This window comes from Amblyomma mixtum, chromosome 3 (genome assembly GCF_055824585.1).
Source record: "Amblyomma mixtum isolate Tamu chromosome 3, ASM5582458v1, whole genome shotgun sequence".
NCBI lineage: Eukaryota > Metazoa > Arthropoda > Arachnida > Ixodida > Ixodidae > Amblyomma > Amblyomma mixtum.
In genome coordinates, this window is record NC_143014.1 from 244405008 (window position 1) to 244426956 (window position 21949).

At 47.2% G+C, this 21949-nt stretch overlaps 1 protein-coding gene across 1 annotated transcript in view; it reads left to right on the plus strand.

Moving 5' to 3' along the window:
• Nucleotides 1-410: 410 nt before the first annotated feature.
• LOC149354216 (uncharacterized) overlaps nucleotides 411-21949 on the plus strand; it is a 54119-nt gene continuing 32580 nt past the window's right edge. The window contains exons 1-3 of the mRNA XM_089583172.1: nucleotides 411-556; nucleotides 14234-14399; nucleotides 18875-19110. Of these exons, the coding sequence (XP_089439298.1) occupies nucleotides 14290-14399; nucleotides 18875-19110 (346 nt within the window). The 5' untranslated portion in view covers nucleotides 411-556; nucleotides 14234-14289. The remainder of the gene's footprint in view (nucleotides 557-14233; nucleotides 14400-18874; nucleotides 19111-21949) is intronic.

The following is a 21949-nucleotide window of genomic DNA, read 5'->3' on the forward strand; positions in this document are numbered from 1 at the left end:
TACAATGTGTGTGTGTCGGGCCTTCCGCTGCGTATCTGAGGCTACACTCCACCCGCCCTTTTCGGTTAGGGCGTCACGAGTTTCAATCGACTGACGCGAGGATTTTTAATGCAGTTTTCATGCCTTACACACGTATTTGCTGCCGAACAAGCGTCACAATAGACACAAGGAGCCAGAGACTCGATTTTTCCATAGAACCATAGCTCCATAGATTGACCGTCATTCCGAGAAAACGCCGACTTCGGCGTGAACCAAGAGGAGAGGGTAGAGCATCGAGCAGTGCAAAAAAATAAACAAAATTCTCGGCCCTCTGATTAGCTGCCGTTTGCTAACGTCATACGACTGATGACCTATCGCGATGCGGTCGCGTTTGGCGCCGCGCGAACGCTGCGTGCGAAGTGATTTTTTTTTTTTTTGGCCTCCTCGTGTGGTCGCTTGTGCGGGCTTTGTAATTTTGTGTTCTCGCGGCATTTTGTGTTTTCACGTAGGAAAGAAGACAGCGCGGCTTGGATTCAAGAAAGTGGCTGCCGTCTGAAACAAAGTACACCTGATTACGGTAGGTGTACTGCATGTTTACTATATTTGCTCACATTTTTCTTTCAGTACGTGGTGGATGACACAAGCGCGGAGTCTCGTTCGAGCCGTCGTGGGATGCACTCCGCGTGTTTTTCGCCTCGGGCTCATCATGGATTCGTTTCGCGATGTGCTCGCCTGCTTTCTTCAGATCTCTACTCAAGGGTTGTCATCACTGCAAACTTTCTTCTGTGCGTTCCGTGAGCCTGCTTCTTCCTAACGCGAGAGGTGGCCTTGTATGCTTGTAGTACACAGGTGAAGGAAATACGCGAGCTCGTTGCGTTCCGAGCCGATCGCGCGCTTGTGGCTGTTGTAAACAACGTGCTGTCGTGCGCGCTCTGCTTTATTGTACAGCTATGCACCCCAAAGTGCTCCTTCGGTGCGTATTCCGCTTTTGAATTAAATCGGCCTCACCTGTTTTTAGAAGAGCCACAGGGGCTCGATCGGCCCGCATCGCGATGAGCTCGCGTGTTCCACCTGTAGTAGCTAGGTGCGTCCGCTTCTCCCTTCGACTTGGCGGCGCGCGCTCAGCCGCGCCTAGTTTGATCTGTCCGGAACTCTCCTGCAGCTCTTCGGTCGGCTCTACTCGCCCCGGCTCCTCAAGCTGCAGCCGTACGAGGCGGTGGCAGTCGGCCCGCTAGTTGTTGTATGTTCCAGCTCCACTGGTCGTAGTTTGGCGTGATAACTCGAGGACCGGCCGGTGCCTGCAGTGAGCTGAGTGGGCTTCGTACAAGCGGGCCCCGATTTTCTAGATCCAGCGTCTTGCTAGAAAGACATGTTCGAAAGCAAAAAGATCAGGCTAGACCACACCGAGAGTCTTCGCTGCCCTTTCAGTGACAGTGTCCATAGGAAATACATGGGAACTTTCAGAAGCTATACCGTGTCTAAATATGGTTCGATTTTCTTGAGGTTTGTGGCAGCGTTTTCTTCTTTAGTGAATAGAGGAAATGTTGCGGGCAGATTTTATTCTTGAAGTTTATTTTTTTTACCAACCAGACGTAAATATCCGGAAAAATTGTGCTTTTAGGTATGTCGGTCTTTCATGTCATCTTGTGAAAAAACTAAGCCAAATATTGTTAAGCCGCAATTTTGATCCATATCGAACCTCTTGTTTGCGTTTTACGGGCTCTGAAAGTTGGAGGAGGTGGTAAACTTTATTAAAGAAGAGGTCTATAGACAAGCGTCAGGCCGTGACGTCACGGAGATGCGGCGGCGCTGGAGTCAGCAGTGACTTTCGTTGTGTAGGCAAAAGCCGGTACCGTGTGCCTTGGGTATGCCACGCTTGAGCGTTTTTGAACGCATTTTGCAATATTCTGGCAAGTTGTGGTGCGGGTGGTTGAACCGCAATGCTGAAGAAAGGCAGCGGCACAAGTTTCCACAAGTTTATCGCGTTTAGACATGGGCCAAAGCGATGCGCAGCGGCCGCGGAGCGGCAAAAGTTCGGCGACGGATCGGCTGCGCGGCTAGTATTGCATTTCTGCATCGAAATATGATAGTTTGCGTCTCTTAATTCGCATGCTTGCTCTTCAGTCGCGCGGCGAACAGTGCAAGAATAAACGTCTGCAGCTTGTTCGCGTTCTGTCGGGCTCTCATTATGAGAAGTCTGGACGCGACATTCCATGTGGGTGTGACCTTAAATTGAACGTAGGGGACCGTTTTCAGGTTTCAATCACCTGCGTCCCGGTTAACTCTTCGCGCTAAAAAAAAAAGAAAAAAAAACTGCTGCTGCCAGTCGCCTTCAGCAATCATCGGGCCACTAAGCGCGACGTTTGAAGCAGCACTGTAGCCGAGTAGTAGGAATATACGACGCGTAGTTTTTTCTCTATTTTCGCTTCCATGAGCTTCAACATGCACGTTTTTTCACCACCCATCATAGAAAACGATTAAACGTCGCTAAGGTATGGGCAAAATCATGCAGTGTACGTGTTATTTCCCTTATTACCTGAATTTTACAATTGCTGGTCAGTCAGAACTTGGCGAAAGCAGCAAATACCGGACCAAAACCCAGTTATCAATAAGGCCTTCAAGCAGAAAGACTTAAAATATTTAGCTCTGCAGAGCAAAAGTAACTTCGTTGTAGCTCGAGGTAAACTTCTATCAATTCGCCTGTGCACCTCTCTTAAAGCCAAGCGAATAAAAAAGCATTTTTTCAGACATTACCAGTGAAGATCGCAATTGCATGACTCATTCAAAGTAACTGCATGGCTTCAATGTCCAGTAGTGTTCGGCGTTCTCCGCAATGAAGTGGCTGGACGAGAGCAGGCATACCACAAAGGTTCGTCATGGGAAAAAGCTGCCTCGCGTCGTGCATCCCGTCGTCCTTCTTCTTGCACTTAGTGATCGGGTATGCTGTATCGCCCCAAATGTTGAGACTGCAGACCTGTATACCTCGTGCTTTCTCGGTTTCATTTAATAAGCCAACCTAGTGGACCGCCGTAGCCGCGCCGTGCTGTCAAATATAGGAGCGCAGAAGGAAGCTATTTGCAGCGCTTCGCCAGATAATTCCGTCTGCGGAACAGGTTGAAAAAGTGATGAACTGCTCTCCGGTCACCAACAGAAATAGTTTCTAAACACAAGCGACGCGCACGCTTTGAAGTATGAGCTTACGCGAGTTGGTTTCGAAGGCAGCATCGCTTGACGCGGTGTAGGCATGGTACGTTTTTGCCTACACCCCGCGTTGCTGCCGACCGCAGCGCCACCTTTGTTTACAAACATGACGCTTGTCTATTGGGGTCATGTTCCCCTCCCCGCGGTGGGCTCCTCTTCTAGGCCGGACGCCAGGTGGCCGACCGACGATGTCGTTCGGCGACCTCTTCGGCTCGCTCTGTGGCTCGAAGTTGAACCTCCGGGTCCGAGCTGAGCAGCGCGGCCTCCCACTGAGATTGGGTAGAGAGCTGCAGACTGTGCGATGGCTTGTCTTGAGTACATGAGTATAGGATGTGCGGTGTGTCTGCCTTTTGGTGCCCACAGAGAGAACAGACGGGGCTGTACTGCTCCGGGAACCATACGGAGTACATGTATGGATTAAAGAAAGTGTCTGTTTGGAGCTGCCGCCAACTGACTTGTTGTGTTTTACTGAGGGATTTATGTGGTTGTGGGAAGATCTGTCTTTCTTGAAGTGGGTAGTAATTTCTTTGTAGGTTGTCATTCGCTCCTTGGCCGACCTGAGCTCGGGGTAGCGCACCTCCCGGTTAACCACGAATCCTCGGGCAAATTGGTGCGCCGCCTCGTTTCCAGGATGGTCCGAATGGGCGGGGACCCAGATCAATGTTATCTGGCGGGTATTGGAGATTTTTTGTAAGATTTTGATGGCTGCTGAGTGGGCCCTTCCTTTTGCAAAATTTCGAATTGCTGTTTTGGAGTCACTTATGATGTATTTGGCAGTGGTGGAGGTAATGGCTAAAGCTATGGCAGCTTCTTCGGCCTCCTCCGGAAATTTTGTTTTATCTATTGTCGCCGATGCAAGGGGAGAACCTCGATGATCGACAACTGCCAGAGAAAAGGCGTCTCTGTCCGCATGTTCTGCCACGTCCACGTGCGCCGTGTCTTTCTGAACTGAAAATCTTTCGTGAAGTTTTTGTGCCTTAGCCTTTCTTCTGTCCGTATCGTAGTGTGGATGCATGTTTTTGGGCAGAAGAGGGACTGTTAAGTGTTTGTGCACGTGTCTTGGAATTGGCAAGGTGTGTGTATGGATTCCTTCATATTGTATTCCTGCTTTCTTTAGGATGAAACGTCCCGTTTCAGTGCCTGATAGTCTTTCATATTGTGCGGTGAGGTGTGCTTCTATCATTTCCGCTAAGGTGTTATGAATTCCTAACTGTAATAGTTTTTCATTTGGAGTATGACGTGGGAGGTTGAGCGCAATTTTGTAGGACTGTATAATTAGAGAATCCAGGTCGTCTCTTTCTCTTACTGTGAGGGGGACGTATGGTGTAGTGTAGTTGACTCTGCTAAGAACGAAGGCTTGTATTAGTCTCCTGGTCTCGGCTTCTTTAACTCCTCCTCGCCTATTCGCGATGCGTCTGATGAGGAAGGAGATTTGGTTGACAGTGTTTCTCAGTTTCTTAATTAACGTGTCGTTTTTTTTGTTTGACTGTGTCAGCATTCCTAAGATTCTTAGTGTTTCCACTTCTGGGATGGCTGCCCCTTCCGCGTAGATTTTGATCTCAGGCACTTTATTTTTCCTTTGATGCTTTGGGTGTAGGATGAGGACTTCAGATTTTTTGGGGGAACACGCGAGTCCCGCGGCTTGTGCCTCCTCTACTACTACATCTGCCGCTTGTTGTAGCGTATCTTGTATTGTGGCGATACTCCCCTTGGTGGTCCAAAGGGTGATATCGTCCGTGTACAAAGAGTGTTCTAGGTCTGGGATTTTTGCGAGTGCGTGTGCCATTTTGATGAGGGTTATATTGAATAAGAAGGGGGAGAGGACCGATCCTTGCGGCGTTCCTCTGTCTCCTAAACTGAAGGTGTCGGATTTGATTGCGCCAATTTGAATTTTAGCCGTTCTATCGGAGAGAAAGTCCTTGGTGTAGTTAAACGCTCTTTCACCCACATTCAACGGTGAAAGAGATTCTAGGATTGCTTTGTGTTTGACGTTATGAAACGCTTTTGTTAAATCTAGAGCTAGGATTGCCCTGGTGCTCCTTTCTTGCTTCTGAGATAGGACTTCGTTTGCTAGTCTGAGCATCGTGTCCTGTGTTGATAAATGTGGTCTAAAGCCAATCATAGTGTGTGGATATAAATTCTCTTTGTGCATGTGAGACTGGAGTCTGTCTAGTATGACGTGCTGTATCAGTTTTCCTATGCAAGATGTAAGCGAAATAGGTCTGAGGTTTTCGAGCGCGAGCTTTTTGCCCGGTTTTGGGATGAATTTAACGATGGCATGTTTCCAAGCCGCTGGGAGTTTTCCCCCCCTCCAACACTCGTTCGCAAAATCCGTGAGGGCTGTGATGGAAGCGTCGTCTAGGTTTCTGAGTGTCTTATTGTTAATGCCGTCTTCTCCCGGGGCGGATGTCGTGCGTATCTTATGGAGGGCTGCTCTTATTTCCGCTATTGTTATGTCAACATCCAGGATGGGGTTAGGTTGTCCTTTATAATCTGGTAGTGACTGCGTCTCTCGTGTTGTGCAGAAGTATTTCTGGTGTAGCGTGTTGATAATGTCTTGATCCGTGCCTGGGTCCATGTTTAAAATTTTGGTGATTTCCCTTTGAGTCGTAGCTTTATTTGATTCCGGATCAAGAGATGCCGCAGAAGATTCCACCTCTCTCTCGTGCCTAGATTGCCATTTCCATTTTCGCAGATATGGTCCCATTGCTGCCTTGCGATTTCTGCAGAGTGGTGTTGAATTTCTTTTGTGAGTGTGAGTATCTTGTTTCTAAGCTTTTTGTTGTATTTTTGTTTAAGCCATCTTTTTTCTAGGCTTTGCCTTGCCTCCCACATGTCTGTAAGTCTGCTGTCAATCGCATTTACATCTAGGTCATGTACTAGTTCTTTAGTGGCCTTTCCCACATCTGATAGGAGGGTTTGTGTCCACTGTTCTAGGTCTGTGATTGGTTCCTGATTTTGGTCGCGGATCATCCTAAGTTTGTCCCAGTCGGTGATCTTGTTTTTTCTGGGTTGGGGTTTGAGATTGGCAATGGCGATTTTAGATGCTATGATATAATGGTCACTTCCCAGATTTTGTCTGGTGTTGCTCCAGCTTAAGTCTAGGAGATTTTTGCCTATCGTGAGGTCCGGGCACGTGTCCCTGCTCACGCTGTTACCTATCCTGGCAGGTTGCATGGGATCCGTGTATTGGGTTAGCCCTCTTTGCTGGATAAAATCAATTAGAGCCGTGCCTTTCTTAGATATAGTTGCGTGTCCCCATTGCACGTGTTGAGCGTTGAAGTCGCCCACAATTAGGGTTGGGTATTGGCCTGCAATTTGTAGGGCTTTCAGTATAGCGGCTTTCGCTGGTCCAGCCTGCGCCCTGGGGTGGCATTATGCGTTCAGTATGAACAGAGAAGAGAAGTTTCTTTTGCTGGGTAAAATTTCGATTAATATACAGTCGAGCTCTACGTTTTCAATTTCGTGGTTAACCACGGTAAGGTTTCTATGTACCATCGTAGTGGTTAAAGGTTGTTCTGTGATGTGACATGGCAGAACTGCCCGGTACCCTGGCAGTTTTAGTCGAGATATTCTGGGTTCTTGGATCGCTATTACATCAGGTTTTTCGGATTGCGATTGAATATGTAACTGCAGATCTGCTTTTTTGTTGCGCATAGATCTGCAGTTCCACTGCCAAATTTTTATGCTTTTAGGATTGGCCATTTTGCTGGGATAGATCGATTGGCGCCCTTGAGCTGACGGGGGAAGCCAACGTAAAATTTCCTGTAAAATGGTGTCGATTACCCCGAACTTGTGATTTACATCCTGTACGTGTTGTTCGAGTCTTTGTGATTAATTGTCAACTGTTTGTGTTACGTTATCGAGTTTCTGACTGTGCTCTTCCTCTTCCACTTTTTGTTCGAGTTTTGGGACTCTATCCTCCAATGAGGGATTTCTAACATCAGCTACTGCTCGTTTTTTGCGAGGTGTTTCTTCCTTGCTTACTACGCTTACTGGGGTTTCGACTGTTGCGGACACAGTAGTTTCCATTTCTGTAACTTCCTGCATGGCAAGTGGTTTTGGAGGAGGGTCCTTAGATTTGGCGGGTGCTTTTAGTTTACTGTTTTCCTGTTCTAAGTGTTTGATGCGGTCCGTAAGTATTTGAATGTGGTGGAGTGCCTGATCGAGTTTAGACTGTAATAACTGCAGCTCCATCCCCTTTCCGTGAGAGGCCACTCCCGCCCAGCTCACCTGTTTCAGTCCGGGGCTCTGCGTCCGGCTGTTGGTGCCGCTGTCACCTCCACTGTGGCTGCTGCTGCGTCCGCTGCGACTGCTGCTGCGTCCACTGCGGCTGCTGCTGCGTCCGCTGTCCAAGGGTGGGAAGGAGCTCGAGCGGTCTTTTTCTTGGGTGGATGTTGAGTCGTCGCTGGTCCGGGATTTTGATCTTGATTGGTGCTCCGACGTTTTAGTGTGGGGTCGTAGAAATCTTTTTTTGCAGCTGTTATCGCCTGTGCGGTGCCCTTCTCCACAGACAATGCAGACTGGGTCGCAGATTTCTTCTTTGAGGTCTGGTTTCCGCAGTACAGGCACCGTTGTTGCGGTGGCTCTGGACATACGTCTCTTCTGTGTCCGACTCTTCTGCAGTTCGTGCACGCCTCTACTTTTGGAATGAAGGGGTAGACCGGATACAGGACGCCGAAGTATATGATGCTATCTGGCAATTCGTCCGCGTCGAAGTGGAGCAGGAGGGACTTTGATGTTCTTCTCATGGTTCGTGCTTGGACGATTCACAGGGTTTGTTTTGCGAAGTTCTTTCATCATTTTTGCTGCGTTTCGCCATCGTAAGCCCTGTAGATGATGCCCTGCAAGGCCTTGTCCGGAGGAGCGATGTACGACGTCATGATGATGTCTTTGCCTTCCAGCTTGATTTGTTTGACTGCGACGTAACGTAGTGCGTTTGCCTGCACCGGCGTCGATATGGTGAACACATTCTTTGTACAGTTCGTTCTGGATTGGTCTTTGTCAGCTTTGGTCGCGGTAATGCCGCTAGCTGATGCAATAGCTTGCCTGATAGATTTCTCGGTGTAGCGCGTGATGTCTACGCCACCCGTTGGTCTGTAGATTATCTTATAGTCTTCCTCCGGTAGTCGTGGAAGCGATTTCTTAGGATGGAGTGGAGGGAGAGGTTGCGCCTTCGACTTTTCGGTCTGCTTATTTGGTTTCTGAGCTGTTAATGACACAACTTTGGGGCCCTGATTACGGTAAGACACAATCGTTTTCCAATCGGGCGTTTCGAATTCGTCTGGGGAGGCGTTCGTCCCAGCTATGGCGTACTCCATGACTGCCGCCGTGGCGTTCGCGCCGCGCCAGGCCTGGCGTTCAGGTAAGCTAGGGCGCTGGAGCGACGCTGGCTTTAGACAGTCGGAGCTCGGTCGCCCGAGCTTCGATTTGCTTAAATGAGGTCTTGAAAGGTGCCGTATAGACTCACGCTTCTTGTCCGTGTGTCGGAGTCGAAGTATCCTGGGTTTTTTCCTTGCAGAAGGTGCTTGAACGCGGAGCCCATACGAAGCACATGCGCCTCCGTTGGCGCTCTAGCGGGAAAACCCCTCTGAAAGTTGGGTATGTATTTTCTGCGGGGATTTGAATTTCGCGCTAAAATTTAACTAGTGCGACGTGGCTCCATCTGGCGACTGATTATTTTGTCGCTACTACACTCTGCCACCAACCTCTTGTTTGTCTGTGTTCGTGCGCACACGTTTTTCTTAGAACCTGGACGAACTAGATTTCTTTCTTTTCTTTTTTAATTTCTAAAGGATTTCTGCTTTTCTTTTTTTTCTCGAGCTTGTGGTGCGAAAAGGAAGCGGGACGCAAGGCCACACCCAAAAGCTCCCCCCCCCCACACACACACATGCACGCACACACAGTGAGGCATATTGTTCGCACCAAAACGCACGTGAGTCGAGTTATCAGGTCAAAAACAGGTTACTGGGTTCATGTACACATGCCGAGTCGGGTCAGGAGTCAAGGTGTCGGGACCAGTCAACTCCGCCGCAAGGGTAGCTTGACTCAACACCCTGCTCTGATGTGCTTGTAAATGCTGTTGTGCCAAAAAAAAACTTGCTTTTCGCTTGCACGGTCGCTCATCCGAAGCAGCGGTGGCGTGCTGCAATCTTGGATGCTACCACTGCTTGCTCGCAATGTGGTGCTCGACGCTCGGTGTCGCTGCAGTTGAACCGGTCTCGACTCGCTAAAATTGAGCTCATGTAAACATGCGTCGGTTGAGTTGGGTTGACCTCGCTCAGCCAGACCCCCGACTCAGCCTGACGTTATTGGTTAATGTAAACAGGGCTAAGCAAGAACTCACTTATGCAATGCCAATGTTTGTGCTCAGTCACCATGCATAGCTACAGGACGCTGTCCGTACTTTTGCAAACCACACTTCTCGTCCTTTTAAGTTTTATCGTACTTTGATTTGTTTTGTTGTGAAATTATATGCAGCGAAGGAGGTATGAAAGGAAGTAAATATGCTGCAATTTAAATACTGTCACGAGTTGGTGAAAATGCCGTGGAAAAACACGAGCAGATTAACGTGGTACTGAAACAAGCTGTTTATTGGGCTGCCGTAGGATGGGCGTCTACACCCATACGCGGTCACCTGGCTTGTATTGTGCGTGGTGACAGCGGAGATTGTAGCGTCGGGCGAAGGTTCGCTCTTGGTCTGTAATACTAGCCAGGAGACTCGTAGAGCTCCTGCACACTGCAAGCAAGCGGTGACGTCAAAGTTCTCCTCATTGGTGACGTTTGGCAGCATGGCGTCATATGTTGTCTTTACTTCCCTGCTGTAAACGAGCCTAAGATGTGTCATATATGACTGTTGTCCTCAACTGCGGTGTAGCAGACGAACATGACGTATGGAAGGAAGGCATCCCAGGTCTTGTGTTCAGCGTCGGCGTACATGAGGAGCTTATCTGCGATGGTTTTGTTCAAGCGCTGCGTGAGGCCGTTCGTCTGTGGATGAAACGCAGTCATCGTCCAACGGCATCTATACTGTAGCGCATGATGGCTTGCGTCAGCTCCACAGTGAACGCAGTTCATGTGTGTCGCGCAGGACACAGAGAAAGAAGGAAAAGCGAAATACGCGCTGTAGTCAGAATGGGTGTTCTATACAGTTTCTTGGCTATCATCATTTTTCGACGTTTCCTTCAAAGGTCGCTTGAATGAGCGAGTCTTTTGTGCGTAGAGAATGTAATCAGGCTTACGAATTGGAAGACCACGGTTCATCCTTGGGTCCACGAGCTCAGGCGGCAAGCAGTACATATAAAATTTTTTGATCCACGGCAACATCTCGTCTTCCCAAAACAATTGATTCCTGGAAATCAATTGGCGAGCAACATTCAGCTGTCCTTGCACTTGGTACCAGTAAGTACTGTTTGTCTTCAGCTGCAATCTCCTGTTCTTGTTTCCCCCACAGCACGTTATTTTTTTGGCGTGAACTCCTTCCAGTGGAGTAAGGTCCCTTGCTGAGTACGGACACTTGACTTCAACAAGAACTTCCTCCCCAATGAGTCCGTCCAGGAAAGCGCCAAGAAAGAGGTTCTCGTGGTCAACAAACAGGCCACACTCCTTTACCACGACGTCGCACTCATTCTCGATTTGCATGAGTGCTAACCACTCGTGCTCTTTTCCATACCAAATCGCTTCAGAAGTTATTTCCTAGTACAGGATGTCGCCAACTGTCCACCCACATCCCGTCATTGGTTTCATTTTACCAATAGCACCAAACAATGATGCTGTCAATCTCTTTCGCCTTTCTTGTTTCCACAGAGTGGATCGACTTTGCTTTGATGTTGCTTGCTGCAGATGTTCTATGTTTTTTGCTGATAGCGAAGGCGATTTCAGGAAGTTGTCGGAAGCAGATTGAAAAGCACCGTGGTCCATGTCTGGTACGCCGTAATAAGCATCGGCACTAATATGTCACTCTTCTCTGCGCTGGCAGCGTGAAGTGGTTGATATTTTCTTTTTCGGTAGCTTTCGCTTTGAATAATGCTGTGCATCCTCCAAGCTGCCCTCCCGAAATCCTGTGCGCGATTTTTTCGTGGTATATTCCTCGGCAGTTGAGCGATAAGGAGGCTGCAAAACACCTTGTCTTGTAGGATCCTTTCAAGGAATACCTTATCCTCTTTCCTCCTACAAGTTTTGCCACAACGGAGTTGTAATGCTCGGCAGCATTGTTATCGACGTCCATTATTAGGCTCGCCGCGTTTGCAACCACTCTGCTCATGGCAACACAAATATCTTCAAAGATGCCTTTCTGAACTATTTGAGGAAGTATATTTTCTTCTCCCTCTTTGCTTCCGGAACAGAAGTAATCAGCGCAGTTGGCGTGGTCTCCAAACACATGATCTGGGCCGTTCTATTATGTCATGAGCAAGACGGTCAATTTTTTTCAGAAAACAATGCATCTTAAGAGCTAACTTTTATTGCTGTTGCAACTCCACGCCGTAGGCGCACAGCTGCCTGGAGATTAGAGCTTTTTTTTTAATTTAGGAGGAATTTTTTCTAGCCGCTTCTTCTGACCGATCTCTCTTATTTTTGGTGCATAGTTTCGAAGTAGCTGCGTAAATGTGTACCTGCACGCTTACGCTTCTTGTACCTGAAATTCTTTGCTGGCATTTTCTGCTGACTTGTTGGTTCCTGGTATTAAAGCCCCTTGAGACAAATCTATTGCTGTCTAGACAGGGAACAGAAGTATGGCACACAAAAGTGCCACAAGATGATGACCATCGTTAGGACAAGCCTTGTTGGTGCTGAGGAGCGGAAGATGGGTGTTTGGCGCTGGGAACGCTCGTACAAGACTAGGCAAAGTAAGCTACATGCTGTCACTGCAGTTGAGGACATCTTTCTGCAGCTATGTAAGGAAGGCTACGCTGGAAAGGGAAGAAGACCAAACCATGAGGTCTTGTGCTAGGAGCTCAATTCTTTCATTTTATTTGGGGACTGTCTACTTAGGGGTTCAACACAATGGACCTTTTTCCAGTAATGTCCTGTGGATGCGCCAAGCCTCTTCTTCCGCCATTTTAACCGACCGCATCTATCTGCTCAGGTGAAAAGAGGAACCCCACCCTACCGTTGTAAAAGAATTTTCTCAGAAAAGACGGGAGGAAGCTTAGGCAACCCAAACCGGAAACGCTAAATTGGTGGGTTACTGAGAAATGGCCCATTGTCTGACCCCCCATCTTTCTTTGCACTATAGCTTGAGAGGGGTTAACTTTTTTGTGTTTCGGTCCCCCGAAGTTTGATCAGAAAGTTCTGGGCTCTATTTTCTTACGCGAAGAACGAATACTTACGTGTCGTAGTGTAGTTTGCACACCTGGAGGGGGAATAGAACTTACCTCCTTTTTGGGGAACTCAAGTGCTGCCATCTATCGACAGAAAAAGTTCGAAGCTCAGTTGCCTTGTAGCTGGTGAGCCCTCTTAAAGGGCCACTGACCACCCTCTGGTCGAAAATATTTTCTACCTCTCTGATAGCGAGGCATCGTCCCTGGAAGGCGCGGCCGCAAATATTTTTTGAAAAGGCTCATTAATGACGTAGTTACAGCCATCACAATCAAGCTACTTCGCCATGATCCTCTCCTTCTATCCCTTCCCCAAGATTTTTCTCTCCTCCCAGGCTCGTCGTGTGGGCTCCGCAATGGAAATTCGCCCTTCCCCCTCTGATGTTAGCGGGAGGTGTGGCGTCTAGTGGAGTATGTTACATGTATACGTCATGGCCCCGCCTTGAAATGATTTCTTTTCTTCCTTTTTGCTACCCTGAATATTTCATGTGGGGTGGGGGTGTCTCCCAACACCCTCTCTATTTGCTCCTTGGGTCTCCTCACGGTGTTTCGTCGTGCTTTTTTTCTTTTTTCTTTCCTTGCCCCAGCCTCCGTCAGCCATGGCTGAAGGGGGCTGTTCATTCTGAAGTAGCCTTGGATCGTGGACGTAGTCATCAGGAGTGAAGTGTCTTCCGCAAGCAACTGCATCCTTGTCCGTTGTGTCTGGAATGCCGATGCGTTGGAGCCAGACATGACTCAAGGCATGATCTGGCAATCTCGACTCTCTCTCGTGGCTCGAGTCCAGTCGCTCTGTGCGCATCCAACGACGAAACAGCATCGTTGCATTTTCTCCGCACATCGAGAAACGCGATACGCATCTTTTCATATATCTGTTTGTTTTTGTCAGTGACATCTCCAGGGAGCCTCCTTTTCATGCATCTGTCTTTTTTTTGTGTATGTGAAGCTTCTCTATCGTTTTATGACCGGAAGAGCGGGAGTCGCTTTTGTTCGAAACACATGGTGAAGCGGCGGACCGGCCCGGGAACCGTCAGGCATTTCTTGGAAATGCACGTTTGCGCTTCTCTGTGTGTGTTTATGTGTTCTATGTGTTTGTGTCTTTTGTCTGCTTCTAAGTTCCTGTCTTGGCAGTGTAGGCAACAAGGATGAGCGAGAAGCAGTGTGTGTGCGGAGTGGTCCAGTGTGCGAACGAGGGAAAGGCTGTACCACACACAACACGGCACGCACAGAACACACTGTAGCTTACATGAGCTGACACGAGTGACTAAAAACCTAGTGTTTAGGGGGGGTATACATGTGCGAAAACGGAAGGCGCTACGGAAAACGCGCGGGCAACGAGCAAACCCTTTGCCCATCAGTCAGAACGACGCACCAATGGATCGCCTTTCGCAAAGGTTTTCAAGATGACATCAACTTGAAGGCCTGGGGATGAGGACGTTTGCTTCTCGAAGGAAAGAGCAGATGGGCTTTGATTTGAATTTTTACAGCTTTTTGGGACGTGCTTAGCTCTAGTATTTTGCAGAGGTCATCTTCGATGCCTCATCTATGCATTGGGCTTGTTTGTCTAAAATGTCCAGACCCCTGGTAAGTGGCCCTTTAAGGGTGATCCGAGTATACTCTCTGATGCTATGCCTATGGCACTGTGCTTGCCATATGTGTAGTCAGAGTTTGTCTTGAAATCGCACTACAAAACTTTTAACTCTGTTGTATTGCGTGCTGGTGATTTTATTCCCATGCAGGCCCAGGTGTAAGCGACATCCACCTGGTCACCGTTGAAGTCGACAGTGAGGAGTGCATGTCCACAACCAGTCTGGACAAGGCAGTGGTACTCCTTCTTGGAGCCTTTCTTGTTTTCAAGATTTGTTATTCGCCCAGCTGCCCTCTCACTACGGAGCGTTTGCAGAGGTAAATGAGTGTGAAATAATGGGAAAGTCCCTTTTCATAAAGGTTGGTATTTCAGGACCAGTAAGAAATTTATTCAAATAATAAACATGACTGAAAATCGAGCACTTTTTCTGTGAGCTTAAAAGGTAACCTTACATCTGGTCAGCTTTCTTAGTTTTGTAGGTTCATATAGGGTTCCCCAAAACAAGGTGTGCGACTGAAACCTTCCAGTGATTTCTGGTTTATGCGTTAGTGAGTAATCTGGTAACTTGGCAGCTCTTAGCGCAGCAAGATGGCGCTATTCATATCATGCGTCATGGCTTACGATGCCTACCAAATTTGGTACATTTTAGTTCGTATTTTAGCAAAAACCAGTGAAAACTGAGACGCAGATCAATGAGAAGGTACACACATACTACTGCCGGACTTACAGCTGATTTATTTTCGCATGCACACATGCAGATAAAAAAACCAAGTGCAGTCGTCATTTCATTCCCGATAAAAAGCACCACTCTCTGTGATAAGGACAGACAGGTTGCTTATGCACAACCACTCATTATTTTTCATAATTTATTAGAAGTGCTTCAAGCAGTTCTCACTTGTATCTGGACTTCCCCGTGCTAATAATGCTTGTGCAGTGAAACAGAGGCAAGCATTCGCTACAGTCCTTCACATGTTTCTACCTGTGCCTGCTTGCAACTTGTTGCCATGCTCCCTGAGGGGTTCCTTCAGGCATCGCCCAGTCTGCCTGATGTATACTTTCCCACTGGACATGGGGATCGAATACACAAGCCCTATTGCACACATTGTGAACTTCATTTGGTGGTTGGTCTTGCAGGCTTGTTCTCTTTCACAGTCAGAGATACATGTACAAAGACCAGATAGCTTACAGGGGGCCGTAAACACCAAGTTGGTACCAAAATTTTCACACTGTTTTCTACCCCTGGGAACTTTCATGGAAGTATGGGACAAGAAACATTGAAGTGATCACGTACTTCTGTAAAGTTTTTCTTGGGCTGAAAAAAGTGTTAGAAAAATTTGTTGTCAACATGATGTTTTCAGCCCCTCGTGAGCTGTCTAGTCTTTGTGCCCGCATCTCTGGTTGTGAAAGAGAACAAGCCTGCAAGACCAACTACCAAAGAAAGTTCACAAAGTGTGCGGTGGAGGTTGTGTATTCAATCCCCATGTGCTTGGGAAAGTAGACATCGGGCAGACTGGCCTTAATGGACGCCTCAGGAAACACATTGTGTGCGGGCACAGGGAGCAACCTGGAGTTGCATGTGAAGGACTGTAGTAAATATTTGCCTCTACTTCACCGCATGAGCATTACTAGCAGGGGGAAGTCCAGGCGCAAGTGAGAACTGCTTGAAGCATTTTTCATCAAAAAGAATGAGCGGTCATGCATACGCAAGCTATCTATCCTTAGCATAGAGAAAGAGTGGTACTTTTTACCGGGAATGGAAAGATGAGTGTGTGATTTTTTCATTTGCATGTGTGCTTGCACGAGAAAATGGCTTCAAGCACGTGGATGAGCCAAAAATAAATCATTTGTAAGTCCGGCAAAAGTGTTTGACTTTTTATGGTCCTGTGTCTCGGTTTTGGCTGGTTTTTGCTAGAACATGAATAACCAACTCGCCCAGCAATTAACATTTTAGTTCGTATGCTTCATGGATTTTCCAATGCCTGAACATTATTGAACATTTATTATTCATGCTAATGCCGTTATCAAACCCAGTGCCTTTTATTCTTTTTGTAGAACCAAAGGCATCGAATTTCAGACTCTGAGATGTAATACTCTCGTTTACTGAACTCTAGGGAATGGTCAAATATTTTAGGGGAATCCCTCAAGGTGGAGTAAATTTGTAATAAGGGAGTAATTACTCATTGACATCCACCTGAGCACAGCCAAACGGCTACAAAGGAAAGCTATACAGCTTTAAAGCTATATAGCTCGCCCTACCATAAGCTTGCCATCCGGGTGAGCTCTATTGGTAGAGCGACTGCTCCGGTGAAGTGGTGGTCCCAGGTTCAAAGCCCGGACCAGCAAGAATTTTTCTTTAACTACGAAGTCTTCTTTAACTCTGAGAAAGCTGTATAGCTTTCCTTTGTAGCCATATGGCTGCACTTGGGTGGATGTCAATGAGTAATTACTCCTTTATTACAACTCTAGGGAATGTGTGAGATGTGCTTTTAATTAAGAAGATTTTCAAGCCATGCTAGCATTAAATATTTTGCAGTGCTGCAGAAAACACCTGGTATAGTTATGTAACCTCAAAATATTTTTGTCATCTATGCAGCTCACTCAAACTTGAAGAAAGTAATGTGTAAATCTTTCAGTACATATGTTGTACATCTTGTGATGGTCACAAGTGCTTTCCTCCAGAATGATGTATTGATTTGCCAGAGTTGTCCAGTTGAATGAGGTGCTTCTAATGCCTTCCACTTCCATACATGCCCTCTTAAGATTGCCTAAATTGGTTTATATGCCGGTGCCTGCTGATCAAAGCTTTGTCTTGAGGAAATCTGGTGTGTACCTCCCTCGAGGCAGCCATACCATATCTGAAGTTTTAGGAAATAAGGGCAGCTTTAAACATTTTTTTGTCTTTTACCCTGAGGATCAGGCATGATAAGTCAGCTGACAAATTAAAGTACAGTGACTATGTTGCTTTCAAGTGGTAAATGTAAAGATAACCCCGCGGATATAGCTTGAATGGTTACATCGACAAAAGGATGATGGAATACGGGAACAAAACAGTACACCTTTCGAACTGACAGTGAAAAATTTTGACGTTGTGACGTTGAGTGTGTTCCACACACTGGATAGGCAGTGGGCCCACCCCCGCGCCACCCTGGCAGGTGGCAGTTAATGGTTGATTGTGAGAGTTTGCTCACCCAATGAACCTGCGGCCTATTGCTGCACTGCCGCGTGTTTTCAGCACTAACACATGCAGCTCAAATCTCTCTCTCACCACCCCATGTACCTCAAAGCACGATTCAGGCATCCACTGACCCGGGGAGCCAGCTATGCGCCTTTCCGTTTATTTCAAAGCTCCTGCTGCATTGGTTTCCTAGCTTAAAGCGCGACTGAGGTGTCCACTGTCCCAGGGGGCCAGTTATGCACCTTTCCTTTGCTTTCAAAGCTCCCGCTCTTCATCGGTTTCGTAGCTTAAAGCACGACTAAGATGTCCACTGCCCCAGGGAGCAGTTATGCACCTGGCCTTTAATTTTCTTTATCTGTTGGCAACGTGCTATGGGCTTTTGTTACGAAGGTCATTTGAGGGTGAGACTTGGGGCCACTGCGAAACTCACTTTACCTAGCATAGTGAAGCTCTCGCTTCAAAATGGGGATGAATGAGCTATGACCTGTCGATCTCTTAATTGCAGGCGGCTGCCTTAATATTCTCGACCGTAGTGTGCTGTGAAACCCGGATTCGGCATTTTGTCGTGTCACGTAAATAATGTCACACAGCTGCGCCCATGGTTCTGTCTAGTCACCAACCTAAGAATCCGAGTTCTACACGAGTGAGCGACTTGTTGCGAATGTGCTGCTTTGTGATGGCGTGCTGTTAAACATTTCGCTTGGCGCTGGATTCACTTTGAAGGTGCACCACTGTGAGTTGCTGCATTGCGATGCTCATGCAAGCATCTATATGGTGCTGGGTCTACCCAAGGTCACATGCCCCTTTTACTCCATTTCGTTCTATGACCATTGTACATGAATTGATCACATTGGAACTGCATTTAATCTGGTTTAGTACATTCCACTCACCGAGGCAATCAAGCTTCTTGCAGTTAATGATGCATCGGTTGCTTTTAACCTCTAATGGATTTCAAAAATTTTCTGGGAAGAGAAATGCTTTATCTATACAACAGCGCTGTTATGCAAAACAGCTGCTTACTGCCACCAAATTAAATAGCAAGAGTGGATTCTCGTCTTTAGAAACCACTAATAAACTGTGCAAATCTGCAAAAAAAGTTAGCAGAAGAATGAAGTTCGAACTGGAAAACCAAAAACATCTCCTGAATCAAGTTCTGGCTGTCCATTACTGCTAACACTTATTACGCTGCAGTAACCAACAGGTCCTGTGTAATCTGCAATTTGGCTTCGAGAGCTGCTAATGCACTTTTTAAAGTGTGTTTGCTAACCTTAACACTGCTTGCCCTTCGTTAGACCTTTTTATTCCCTTTTTCTGCATTTTCGTTTTCTTAGCTTCATTTCCATCCAGAATCCTTAGGATCGCGTGAATATATTATACTTTGCCGCTTTAACAAACATTTGTGGCCGTGCATTCCAAGTTGTGTGCCTAAATGTATCTCAAGTGAGAATGTACAGTATTACTGTGCAGTTCAGGGAATCAGAAGAGCCCCAACATATTGCAGCTGCTCATAGGTCCTAAACTCAAAGCTGACAGGCACTTTTTTGAGCCAAATATGCACAAGCAATAAAGTGTCGTCCGTTTCAAAAGCAGAACGCTTTCTGGCACTTTACCTTACAGACGGCGAAAAAGGACTACGACAGCTTCTGCCACGACCACCACTGGGTGCTGGTACACCCGTTCGACACAGAAGCGGAACCGTGGATTGCAGTCCCTAGCGAGGCGCATGACACACGGCTCTGTGGCTGTGGCTCCTACGGGTTCCAAGGATGCAAGTGATGTGCCGCCGCCTGGCTCCAACTGGGCCGCGTCTGGGGCCCCTACCTTGCGTAGACGCTCTCCCTCTCCTGCCCCGAGTAAGTGAACGTTCAAGAAATGGGTTGCACACCTCAGGCTGGTTTCTTCTGGGATATGAATCGGCTCATGTGATCAGTTTACTTACAGTAAATTTTGTGGCTGTTTCGCATCATGAAGAAACGCGACAGCGGAGCGTTATAAGCAGGCTTCACCCGAAATGGGATGTTTTTACACTTTCATTGAATTTTTTAAGCTCCATTTTAGCAGTTTGTCTTTATTTTTATTCTGCATTTTAGACTTTTTTGAACCCAACGATACTCGGCATTTTGGGTATAGTGTTGATATAATTGGATATACAGTAATCCCTCATTATAACGAAATCGCTTTACTCGAAATATCGCTTTATTCGAAATTTCTTTCGGTCCTGACCCAAGCGCATGCATTTTAAGCCGCATTGCTCGAAGTGCACGAAGAGCTTGACCCGCTTAGAGCGAAGTGGCGAGTGGAGGCATCACCGCCGCCGAGTGCAGGCATCGCCGCCGTGGCGGCGACCCTTTGCGCATGCAGTGCCAAATTAATACCGTGGACGAATTAGACCCATGCAGGCATAGAACAGGCCACAAAAGTACCAAACCCACGATCCTTGCCCTGCCTAGTGATGGGCACGAAGAGTGCCGAGTGTCCCCTGCTCAGCGGGGCCAAATTCCATGATGCAGCGCACCCGAACCGTTAATCTCAGTCGGAAGCACATTCCTGGTGTTCCCCGTGACAGAACCCACACGAAAATAAAGTTTTCCTCGCGCTTTGCGATGCCAGAAAACTGTGGTGTCTTGGATGCGGAAAGTGGCCGGTCATGCTCGATTCGCGCCATTTGACTAGACAAATGTTCTAAATGCGTGGTAGGGTGACTGTATTTTGTTGTTACGGCGGGGACACGTGTGTGAAAAGCGAGCGCGATTCATCTCGGCGCCAAGTTGCGAACGGCGCTGCAACGTCCCATCGCAGCTCGCTGCCTGCATCCAACCTGCTAGATGTCAACGACGGGCCGCTCGCAGCGAAAGCAACGACAGGAAGCGGGAGCCAATGCGTAGTTTGTCACCCGGCGTTCCTGCGGGCGGCGTCGTTGCCGAAAGCTCCACTCTTGCACAGGCATGCTGTCGTTGCTCGAATCTAGGAGGCAGACTTTAGGTAGCATGGCTGCTTTGTATTTTCTTGTGTGAACGTGAAGTAAGCCGAGCCTGCCGGCCTGTCGATCAGCCTGGATCCCGTCTGGATCACAAAAATGACCTAAAGCTCGTTCTTGATATAGATAATAAACTCTGGTATAAGAAATTTGAAAACTGTATCATCTTTGAGGATTGCTGACCAATACTGAGTTGCTGGTAGAAGTAACAACTGTGCTACGAGCAAATTTTTTAGCGAAAACTACATTGGCCACGAACTTTCGATTGCGCGGTGCTCCGACGAGGCACAGAGGCCGACCTTGAGCCGGTGCCTAGCAACTGCCGCAGCTGGCGGACGTCGCTCGGCGTCATCCGCCAGCTTTCTCGCAGTTGTGGTGCAATTAAATCTCGACTCTTTTAGCTTTTTTCGAGCAGTCGCTTATATCGAATTATCGCTTATAACGAATTTTTTCGCCGTCTCGCTGACTTCGTTATAACGAGGGATTATTGTAGTTTGATATGGCACCCATGCTAGTAAGTCGGTGGAGTGTTGTGTTATTATTTATCGAAGTTGTTTCGTGCGTGTGTGTGTCATGTGTGTTGGCACAGCGAAACGTCCTTGTGCGCATGCGTGCATGTGCATCAGTCAGTGTGAGCAGGTAGCTACAATCACTTGTGTTTCGTGCATGCTACGCTTAAAGGTGTATAGACACCAAAATTTTTGCCTGCGTGTTTTCTTCTTTTAAACGATGGCTTAGACATTAGTATACATGCATCACCTTGTGGTATTCTCCTGTGGCCGCTAAATAAATCATACTTGAATCTCTTGCAATGCTGTTTCGATTCCGGTTTCCTGAGCTGAACAATGGCTTTGACGTCATAGGTGGGTTTAGGTCATGCGAGGCATAAAAAAACTGCAATATAATCACTGATACGTGGTTTTCATCCTCTACAATGCTTAATCCTCTTGCTTCGACAGCCGAAAGGCTACAAAGGACGCACCAGCGACGATATTTTAGGTTTTTTTGTGCCTCACGTGACCTAAGCCACATTTCGCGCCACAGCCATCAATTGGCCGATGAAGTGAAAGCCAAAGTTTTGTGGTCGCAGCCGAGCACCACGTGGTGATGAATGTATACTACCGTCTAATACATCATTAGAAGAAAACATGGAACTGTAGTCTTTTAAGCACTTTTCAGTAATAACAACCAAAGAAATTAGAATACCCTTAGCTGCAGATCTGCCCACTGAACTTCTCGGAGTCATCGGCAAAGATATCGAGAAGATTGATGTAGTTGCAAAACAACTCAGGCCAACTCAGGGTGAACTCACAGCAAACATCATTTTAATTTCATGTACAAAACTTTAACAACTTATAAAAAAAGTATTTGAAGACATTCTACAATGAATTCATCCCATTACATCCCATGAGCTCTGCTTTTAGGTGATTCAAGCAGTTGTTGATTTTTTAAGTATTTTCAGGTTTCTTAAAGGAGTGGAGACACCAAATTTGTAGTTGGCGCGATCTTTGTTTCAAATGTTTCTTATTGCTCAAGGAAGCATGCTATATCGCAGTTAACTTCAGCACTTCGATGCGACGAATGGCAATGGCACGAAGCGCTTTGCGTCTTCGTACGCTCGTCCGGCGACACGTTGCCGGTTGGGGCAGCCACTCCAAACTTCTTGACAACAAAACTAGTTTATTGAAGACTGGAACAAAATACAAGAACTTAGA